General features: G+C 40.4%; 1 protein-coding gene and 1 non-coding gene across 3 annotated transcripts; both read right to left on the bottom strand.

The window, feature by feature from the left end:
* Positions 1–2,436: 2,436 nt before the first annotated feature.
* On the bottom strand, positions 2,437–10,302 carry pabpc1b (poly A binding protein, cytoplasmic 1 b). 2 transcript variants are annotated; one of them, XM_066691215.1, is made up of 15 exons: positions 9,548–10,302; positions 7,117–7,310; positions 6,880–6,995; positions 6,264–6,403; positions 5,987–6,081; positions 5,707–5,844; positions 5,471–5,566; positions 5,002–5,274; positions 4,545–4,635; positions 4,267–4,380; positions 3,979–4,130; positions 3,629–3,713; positions 3,384–3,514; positions 3,152–3,250; positions 2,437–2,859 (listed from the first exon to the last, which is right to left on the bottom strand). In XM_066691215.1, the coding sequence occupies exons 1-14, from the start codon at positions 9,738–9,740 to the stop codon at positions 3,158–3,160; spliced, it is 1,911 nt and encodes a 636-aa protein (XP_066547312.1). In that variant the 5' UTR covers positions 9,741–10,302; the 3' UTR covers positions 2,437–2,859; positions 3,152–3,157. The 2 variants fall into 2 exon arrangements, with proteins under 2 accessions (XP_066547312.1, XP_066547313.1); XM_066691216.1 differs by having other exon boundaries at positions 6,273–6,403; positions 9,548–10,301.
* Positions 6,528–6,664, bottom strand: LOC136714236 (small nucleolar RNA SNORA5). Its single transcript, XR_010805019.1, has one exon. It is a non-coding gene; the product is annotated as a small nucleolar RNA SNORA5 (small nucleolar RNA).

Below are 10,302 nucleotides of genomic sequence, written 5' to 3' on the forward strand. Positions count from 1 at the left end.
TTGATTTTGGATCAAGATGGCAAGAGGAAAGGATCCAAGTGACTTTGAAAGAGGGGTTATTATTGGGGCATGAATGGCAGGAGCTTCAGTCACAAAGACTGCACAACTGGCTAGTGTTTCAATAGGAACAGTAAAGTTACATCTGCATTTAGATTTATGGGAAACACATCAGTAAATAGAGTTGGAAATTGTGGTCGAGAGCATTCATTCGATGACCGTGATGCTCGTGCATTACTGTGATATGTAAGGAAAAACAGAAGAGCAATTCTTTCCCAGGTGACTGAGAATGTCAATGCAGGATGTGATCAAATGTCAGCAAGAACAGTCCATCGAGCACTACACCGAGAGATTATAGTAGGGTTACAGTGCATGAACCCCTCATTACAAAGATAAATGCACATCTGAGAGTTCAGTGGTACAAAAACCATAGACAGTGGTCTACAGAGATGTGCAAAAAAAGTGATATGGTCAGATGAGTCATCCTTCACCATATTCTCAATAAGTGGGCGAGTGCATGTGTGGTGACACCAAGAGAATGGTACTGGCCTGACTGCTTGACCCCTAGTGAGGGGGTTTAGAGGCTCTTATGCTGTGGGGGGCATTTTCCTGGCATACTTTGGGGTCCACTTGTCCCCTTAGAGGGAAGGGTCACTTGCAAATCATTACAAAATTATTTTGAGTGATGACCTTTATCCTATGGTGAAACATTTCTATCCTGATGGGAGTTGTCTCTTCTAGGATGACAATGCCCCCATCCACAGGGGTCACTAAATGCTTTGAGTATGAAAATGATTTCCATCATATGCTATGGCCTTCGCAGTCACCAGATCTCAACCCAATTGAACACCTATGGGAGATTTTGGACGGACCTGTGAAGACAGCGCTCTCCACCACTATCATTATCAAAACACCAAATGAGGGAATATCGTTTGGAAGAATAGTGTTCCATCCCTCCAGTATAGTTCCAGACTTGTAGAAATTAATTTAGTCACCGGTCTGTATATGATATATTCACAATGTGAATATTTGGTAAGGTTTATAAAAGAATCCAAAGGTCACCAGTTTGCATGGGGCATAAAAGGACAATGCACAGAGAAGCAATCCATTAGTAGCAAGGTCAAAGTCATAGAGCTGTCCAAAAATTACAGGTGCTAGCAGGTAAAATTGGAGTGTTAGGCAACTTTCACGGCAGCTGTACCAATTTCAATGTAACACTGACCTGACATAGATATCCCTAGTAGTCAAATAAATATAAAATTATAGATAACTCGTTACAATCAGGCATGCAGTTATTTGCCTCTATTACAAAACAATGTAAGTTATCGGTCAACAATGATCTCACCCTGGACATTAAACAGGCTTTTAACTGTAGAAATGCTCCATGCAGATTGGAGTAACCGTTATCTTTCACATGATGATGATTCGAACACCAATAGCCTGCTTTCCCCTCTGGTGTTAAGAGCAGGTGGTGAAAACTGGGTCAATCTCTGCTGAAGGCAGTGGGGTATTAATGACTTAGAATTTATAGCTCAGCATTACCATACTCATGCTAACTGCCACCCAATAGGCACTATAAGCCACTTAGGGGTATTCTCACTCAGAGGAGTGGTTCAATAGTGGCATTTCATTGGCTACTTGGTCATACTAAGTTTTTCTATAATGTGCAACTGAAACAGATTATGAAATAGCCAACAGATTGCAGGTAACTTGCAGAAAATAGGGGTTTGCAATTGATAATTACAAGGAGGGTGCAGATCATTCCAGACAAGACATTCCTCTTAGAAGAGTGGTTTAGCTGCTCTGCACACAAAAAAAGCGATTGTTAATGTCCCCAGTGAAATGGTAGGCAACAGGAACACCATTATCCACTGCCACGCCTGTCAGTTTGCAAGAACAAGTTCAACAATGCTGCGTCTGTACTGGCACTGCAGTATACAGAGAAACTTCACTGCTGCCATCTTCCCACGAGACGATTCAGGGAAGGCATAAAATGTCCGGGCTCTGCCAGCATTTCCCAATTTACATCGAAAGTAACAATGCATTAGGTACACCACAGACCACACATTGCTTTGATGTAAACCTGCTCCTAAACAAATTATTACTCCTCTCTCCAACCCCCTCCCCCACCACTCTCCCCTCCAAATGCATCCATAAATATCAGGAAGCCAGCCAATTTTCTCATGCCTGACAAATGTAACACCTTACCTCTGAAGTTGTTTGTTTGAATCCAGTGAGTCATGCTTTCTCAGCTGTTAGCTGGGTATCTGTCAGCAGAAGTCAGAATCCTGTTCTCATGGCAGTGGCTCGGACACAGTTCATACAAGACTACTCTAGCTTTGCTATTGAGTTCTAGTGCAAAAGGTGACTGACTGAAAGGCAGCACATTTACCATTCACAAGAATTACATTAAGTGGAAGAAAACAGTTACACAGAAGATCAGTGTTTTAACATTTTATTAAAGCAAGCATATTTTTCCAATCCAAATTACTTCTCACAATGCTCAGCTATCAAATGTCACTGCCAACTAACACAGTGTTGATATTCTGCGCATTCACACAGTAAAAGGAATAAAAAGTATGAAAGGAATGATTTTAGTTTCCTGTTTTGCCATAAAATTTCCAAACCCCAGATCATTTTTTTGATTTTAGTTTACTTTTTCATTTTTTTTTTTCAATTTTTTTTTTCTTTAATATCTAGGCCTAGCTTTAACTTGTCTAGACCCGGCATTGGTTGATCTAGTTTCCTTTCCTTTTTTTATACATTTTATTTTTTTTTGCAATGTTTTGTTTATTTTAACTTTTTCAATGTTTAATGTTTTTTTTTTTTCTTCGGTGAAGCAAGGTTCAAGGTCCCCCATACCTACAAAAACAAAAATGTAAAACGTTAACTCAATTCAACTTAAGTTATACAGCTTGAACTTGAATGATTTTAGGCAGGATCTCTTTTCCTCCCCAAAAAGGGAGGCCTTGTCATGAGTAATCAAGTAGTAAATGGATAAATGTATTTGAAAATGTTCAAGTAATTTGATTTACAAACAGCTGCTCACAATGCAATCTTAAATTATACAGAAGTTGGATAAACTAATCTGATTAACGGCAAACCCCACATAGTACTAAGCATTAGGTATGAACAGGAACAGAACAATGCTCACCTTGGCTTAGACGCTTGGAACACCAGCAGAATTGGTCACAGATTTCTGAGCAGCCTCTTTGGCTTGGTGTGCCTGCAGCACAGCCACAGCTTCATCAACCTGCAAGGCAAAATATGAACTGAGATCTGCAATTTTATTCCTAGGAATTCCATTAAACAGACCTATATTCCATTAGGAAACACCAGGAGGTAAGCTACTTATTGCAAGTTACTCATTTTGTGGCCGAACTGACCTTGGAGCGCAGAGACTCTGGAGACTCGAGCATGTGCAGGAGCTCAGAGTTGTCAATTTCCAGGAGCATGCCAGTGATTTTTCCCGCAAGACTGGGATGCATGTTTTGGATCAGAGGGAACAGACGCTCACCTGAAAGAGAGGGGGAGAAGAAGTTTTTAGCTGAATTCTGAAATGAGCATTTGTCTATTAACTAGACAACAGGTCTGGTAAATGTTAAATCTCATTCAGTGAGAATGAACTTACCCAGCATCTGCTTCTGTTCCTGTGGAGGAGCAGCTGCAAGCATGGAAGCAGTCAAAGGCTCCTGTCCCTGCACATGGACAGCAGGCTGGAAGAAGGAAAGATGGTAAGTGTTAGGACTACAAACAAATGCTTTCAATGTTCCACTTTATACAAATCCATTCTTAACTCCACTTTCAACAAGGCACTTTAGAAAAGCACCAAAATACCAGATACATATTTAAAGACATGTGCAATAGTTAAAGCAGTGAAGTTTCCTTCTATTTTAGGCCTCCACTATGCAGTTTTAGGATAGTTGAAGTGGTTCTCAAAGACCTAACAGCTGTGAGGAAGGGCCAAGCAGTGAGGTGTACCTGCTGCATGGGCACCTGAGGCTGGGCATTCAGATGCTGCTGAGGGTTGCGGACTCCAGCGGCATATTTGTACTGGGGAACGCCACGCACACCAGGAGCGGCACCTGCTGCGGCGGCTGCGGTGGTGGGGCGAGGGCCCATCGTCTGGGAGGCTGTGTGGAATAGCAAGATTAGATTAAGAGACTGATTTAGCAGTGCACTAGTAACATTCATCACAACATGACAAATCAATTAGCAAGAATCCATTATAGTGTACAAATCTAATTGGGAGAAGAAAGTGATACTGACCGACTCTCTGTGTGGAGATCATGCGGGGCACCTGGGAAGAAGTTGGTCTCATTGTGCTGAAGGTTTGTGGCCTTGGAGCAGAAGGACGGATGGCACTGGGCATGTTCTGGAAATCTGCATTGGGGAAAAATACAAATCATGGGATTTGAAATTAGAAACGTGGAGTAATAACCATCTCATGAATTCCCTGATAACTGTTCTAGATCCAAGAACGGTTGCATTACAAATTGAAAGTGAATTCCCAATGGAGATAAATGTATCATAAGTTCAATGCTTACGTTGGGGTCTCACACCCTGAGTCGCCCAGCGAGGGCTGGGTCTCAGCTGTGCAAGCTGGCTGGTTGGATAGTACGCAGCCCGGTTCTGAGCCTGAGAAAGGAGGAAAATAATTAACATATGCTCTTTCCATTTCCATTTAATCAATTCTAGGATACAAAAAAAAAAAAAAAAAACTGGTAAACGCTTTGAGCTTTGCACAAACATAAGCTGGAGAAGTTTTTGCCTGGAGTCAATTTGCCATGGAAGTCTTTAAATGATTTAGCATTTAGGAGATTAATGCATATAAATTTGCATACGTTAGAAACACACAACAGTAACATATCCATTTAAAATCACCCTGAGAAGCTTCCGATATCAAATTGGACACCAATATGTACACAAAAAGGACATTGCTTGGTTAAACAAACAGGTGTTTCAATACTATAATTTGAGTCCAGATGTGAAAAAAAGTCTTGCCTGTGGAATGGCTGCCATGAAGTAACCAGAAGGTGGTGCTGGCTGGTAAGGGTTGATGACTGGGTTGGGCACAGCTCTCACACTGGCCATCCTCTGCATGTACTGGTTGGTGAGATGGGCCTGGCGTTCCTCTTTGCGCTGAGCCAGAGCTACATAAAGTGGCTTGGTGGCAACGATCCTGCCATTCATTTCCGTCACAGCCTTAGTGGCTTCCTCCGGGGAGGAGAAGCACACAAAGCCAAACCCCTTGCTGCGACCTCCTTCCATCATAACCTAAAAAACAAAACAAATGCATAAGCTAACATTCAATTTGGAATTTATGTCTTGCTGGTTTTAAAGATAAATTGGATATTTTTTAAATGTTCACTACGGCCTCCAAATGAATTAACCTGGTTGGACCATCTTTAACAAACTGTACATGAAGATTTGTTTGATTAAATAAGAAAACATTTGTGTATAATGTCTTTACCTTAGCACTGGTAATGGTTCCAAATGGTGAGAATTCTTTGCGGAGTCTCTCGTCGTCAATACCGTCATCCAGATTTTTGACGTAGAGGTTAACACCCTAAAAAAATAAAATTGTTTTATACCTATGGTCTCAGAGGCCTTTACACTTGCATGTTATCCCCTATACCCCCTTTCCATTTAATTAGAAGAAACTCAGAACTAGATTTCAACCAAATTGGATTTACATCAAACTCATACCTGGTAGCGAGTCATTCGGTCTTGTTTCATTTGCTCAAATTTGCGCTTCAGCTCCGTCTGCCGTTCCACTTTTTTCTGAGCACGCCCCACATAGATCTGCTTCCCATTGACTTCCTTCCCATTCATTTCATCCACAGCCTGAAAAATCAAAATGACAATCATTGCAAAAGCAGCTTTGGTCAAGGCAATGTCACAAAGCCAGTCTCTGAAAATATGAACTCCTTTGCATTAAAGTCACTATTTACAGGTCATAATTCAAGTGCAAAATAGGTGCATGTACTTTCTGTGCATCTTCATGCCTCTCAAAACTGACGAAACCGAAGCCCTTGGATTTTCCACTGTCGTCGGTCATGACTCGGATACTCAAGGCCGGTCCTGTAATTGGATGTATGAAAGGAAAACAAAACAAAATATAAAGAGAATTCTCTGGTATGACGCCACATATCAAGCCTATTCTACAAAAGACATGTGAGGCTATGTTTTTAAATTCTAACTAATCCTAATTCTAAACACTCACACTCATAGCCCCACCATGCAGTCATGTAAAAAAAACTTACCATAATTACCAAATATTTCTTTGAGCTTTTCGTCATCCATGTCCTCTCCAAAGTTTTTGATGTAAACGTTGGTGAACTCCTTTGCCCTGGCTCCAAGCTCTGCCTCACGCTCCTTGCGAGATTTAAAACGCCCCACAAATCTGAAGGAAAAAAAGCCAGGGTTACAATTCCATCCGGGTCTGTCAGGGCGGAATCACATGATCTAAAATTGTGAGGCGGCATGAAAACAAAATGCCCTTTATACGAGATTTAATCAGAAAGAACTAATGTCGATAGAATTCTTTTATCCCCAGTATCTATGTGAAAAAGATATGGGGCCCATGAACTACCATGTCACTGTGGCAGCCATTTTGGCCAGTAGTGTCCACTAAGGAGGACATACTGAATTTGACAAGGCTGCAAGTGAATCTAGACTTAAGGAGATATGTTGGCATAATAAAAGGACCTTATCCTTGAAAGCAATGTGTTAAATTGTTACTTAAAGCTATACAAAAGGTTCCCTACCTAATTGATACAACTAGTTAGAATTATTGCTTTATGCCCCAAATTAAAACTACTTCACAATGTACAAAAACTATCTAGATGTAATGCACTGTAGATAATGGTCTATACTTACACTTTTCTGTCATTAAGCAACATGCCGTTCATTTTCTCAATGGCTCTTTCAGCAGCCTCCTGGGTCTCAAAATGCACAAAGCCATACCCCTTTGAGCCATTTTCATCACAGACAACCTATAAAGAAACAAATGTGACAGATGTAATTTTACAATATGAAACTCTGCTTCAAAATAGAATGAATTTTGTCTAGTCAAAACCTTGAGAAATTCAATCATTGCGTCATCTACTGCCTCACCTTACAAGACAGAATGTTCCCAAAGGCAGAAAAGGTGTCGTAGAGGGCTTTGTTGTCGATGGACTTGTCCAGGTTCTTGATGAAGATATTGCCGACTCCGCTCTTCCTCAGTGAAGGATCGCGCTGAGACCACATAATTCGAACAGGCTTGCCCTTGATAACATCAAAGTTCATGGTGTCCAAAGCACGCTCAGCTGAAAAGAGAAAATCTCAATTAAATGATAGGCATAAACTTGTTTCCAGCGGTTTTATAACAAATTGGATTCACAATTGCACAATGGCTATATTCAAATTCAGCTGTGAGGTGATGGAAGACTACCATGCTGATCTGATATTGGGCAAACAGGCCAGCAACACTGAAGAGGTTTGTAGAGTGTTGCAAACTACAGTGACTAGATATAGTTAAGGGAACAGACTACACGTATCCTTGAAGTAGTTCACTTCAAATATTGCTTGAAACGTTCAAACATTTTTCATAGGAGACAATGCCTTTGGTTTAATTTCTGCTACTGAAACTAAATACACTTCAGTTTAATAGGTCAGTCTATTGAATCTACAATTAGTTCTGTTTTTGTCATTTGAAATGGCAGAAAACTAAAACAGGTTTCTGATTAATTGCAAAACTCAGGAAGACGCATCTAAGCTGTTCAATCTGACTTCTCAAAACAGACAGGTGTACATTGTTAGTATGGTTGATTGTAAGAGAATATCCTTATTTTCCCCATCATTGCACTTATCATCATTGTTTATGTATTTACTGAAAATGAGCATTGTACAGTGTGTGGTAGTAGGTTGAGAACACTCAAGAATTAAGTCCTCAAAACTACAATTCACACTCCAGCTTTGAAACAAATCTAAAATATTTGCAATTTCGTTTTCTGAAACTACATTCCTTGTATATGTATACTATGAGGTGTACAAGTCAACCTATATAAATTTAAATTGACATTTGTGAATATATTGAAGGCTGAGGTTAACATCTTAAAACTGTAGTGTTTTTAAAAAAAAATCTGTTTTACTATCCTATTTTTTCAGAAGCTGAAACCTAAGAAATGAAGTGAAAATGTGGGACTTATGCATAGCTTGGTGCTTCTTTACCCAGCCAAACTGCAAAGGGATCCAAGGAATGACTATTTTTTTCAAATACTTTGCAAACGTCTCTGGTTTTGAACTATGGATATTAATCTGTGAAAAACAAGGCGTTGTCTTTGGAAAGCAGCTTCCAAAGGGGTACATCCCAAACCGCATTCTGGAGATCTGGTGCCAAATTAATGTTCGGGTCAATTAAACCCCTTCAGGACAATGATGAAGCAGGAGTAACATCATACCCATTGCAGTGTTTTACACTGAGCTCTAGTATGACACGATCTAAAAGAAAAAAAAGTCTGAAATACCGATGAAGGCATATTATAACATGATTATCTTCACCTATCATGCGGTCTAATGACCTTGACTATATATGGGACGTGCATACGAACTGAACCGCCATTATGTTTATTTTCCAGAAACCTATACAAAATATAAAACATTGCAAATTGTTATTAATGGGTGGAATTTCCAAAAAGATCGTAGCAACGTCACAGTGCCGTGTTGTGCACTTGTAAAATGCCGTCTGGCCTGTTGCGTTATCTGCCTGTACCACTAAAGGCTCCACCCACAAGAGGCAGGGTACAATTCATGCCCATCTGACTGAGTCACCTCACCTCATTTCCTCAATTTGTCGCACACATGCTAGTCACGATGACATATGGAACCAAAGAAAACGAACATTTTAAAGAAAAACCCATGATCTAAGCAGCGCAGGTGACAAATCGAGTCCATCCACCGGTTTAAAGTGCCGGAGAACCCGGATGTTGGGAACTAATTTGTGCCATGCAGTGCGACATGGGCGAGAGCATGAACTGCGTAATTTGTACTGTAGAGCTGAAATGGGAAACCAAGTCATTCCTGGGTCCGGAGACGGTTCAGATTGTTAAATGTATTCGGTGTCGCCATAAACCGTGTATTACGGATCAAATCTTGAAATTGTCGATACAAATTTTAAAATTGTGTTTTTTTTTAATCTCAATACTGTCGTCACCCCGAAACGTGGCTTAAGTTTCGAAACAAGACTCGTAAAAATAGCATAACTATAAACTAGAAAAAATGACAGAGGCAATAAAAGTAGTCCCAACGTAAATCCTTTTAAACGACATGCGTGCGTTTCACAAAAGTGTATATTTTAATACGTTCCCGTCCGTTTTAATGATCATTTTAACTTTGCAGATCGCATATCTACGCCATTACTGGCGATAGTAGGCCCTCCAATGCTGATGCAAAGCCTACACCCCATCCCACATTTGGAGGCATTGCCTACCCAAAGCTAAAGCATTTCACAAATTGGTTCAATACTGAAAATAAGATGCATTATAGTCATAAATTAGAAACTTACCATCGGCTGGCTGTTGGAAATTGACGTAGGCATACCCGAGGGACCGGCGGGTGATCATGTCCCTGCACACCCGGATCGACAGGATGGGCCCGGCGGGGCTGAATTTCTCATACAGCATGGCTTCAGTAACATCCGGGTGGAGATCGCCGACATACAGGGAGGCCATCGGGTAACTGGGTGCGCTGGGGTTCATCTTCGTATACGCGATCGATTACAAATCAAGGGGAAAAATATCTCCGATGCTATAGATTTTTAAAAAGGCCAGGCAACTGAAATGATTAAAATCGCAGCTATATCTAACTTAAAAATGCGTCGCTATGTTAAAATACCGAATGTAAAATAAAATACTTACTCCCGTGTGCTTTAGATTGCTAAAAACAAAATCTCGCTTGCAATTAACCCCTTAAAACTAAATTAAATCTCTCGATCCCACATGGGCGCTCGGTCCAACACGATGGAGAAGTGAGATAAGCGAAACGCAATTTGAAAATTCAAATAGGCCTTTTTCCCCTTCAACACGTCCAATTATACGTTTCTTTTTTTTCCCCTTGTATCAGCGTTCGGTCGACGTATTCCTGCTTCACCGGCTTTTTTATTATAAAAAAAAGAAAAAGGAATTTTTTGTTGGTTTTGTAATTTTTAAATTTTTTTTGTTTTTTTTATTTTTTTATATAATATGTGTGCCGAGGCAAGCTCAGGAGCACACACTCACACACACAGCACTAACAGCCGGGGTTTAGGGGGAGGAGAATAGT

The sequence above is a fragment of the Amia ocellicauda genome, chromosome 18, assembly GCF_036373705.1.
Source record: "Amia ocellicauda isolate fAmiCal2 chromosome 18, fAmiCal2.hap1, whole genome shotgun sequence".
NCBI classification, from domain to species: Eukaryota; Metazoa; Chordata; class Actinopteri; order Amiiformes; family Amiidae; genus Amia; species Amia ocellicauda.

Excerpts from the sequence above, each read along its gene's own strand:
- pabpc1b (XM_066691215.1), bottom strand. The coding sequence starts at position 9,740 with ATGAACCCCAGCGCACCCAGTTACCCGATGGCCTCCCTGTATGTCGGC. Across the intron at positions 5,567-5,706 it reads ACCGAATGACTCGCTACCAG|GGTGTTAACCTCTACGTCAA; the intron begins GTATGAGTTTGA and ends TTATTTTTTTAG. Across the intron at positions 3,251-3,383 it reads CAGAGTCTCTGCGCTCCAAG|GTTGATGAAGCTGTGGCTGT; the intron begins GTCAGTTCGGCC and ends TTTGCCTTGCAG.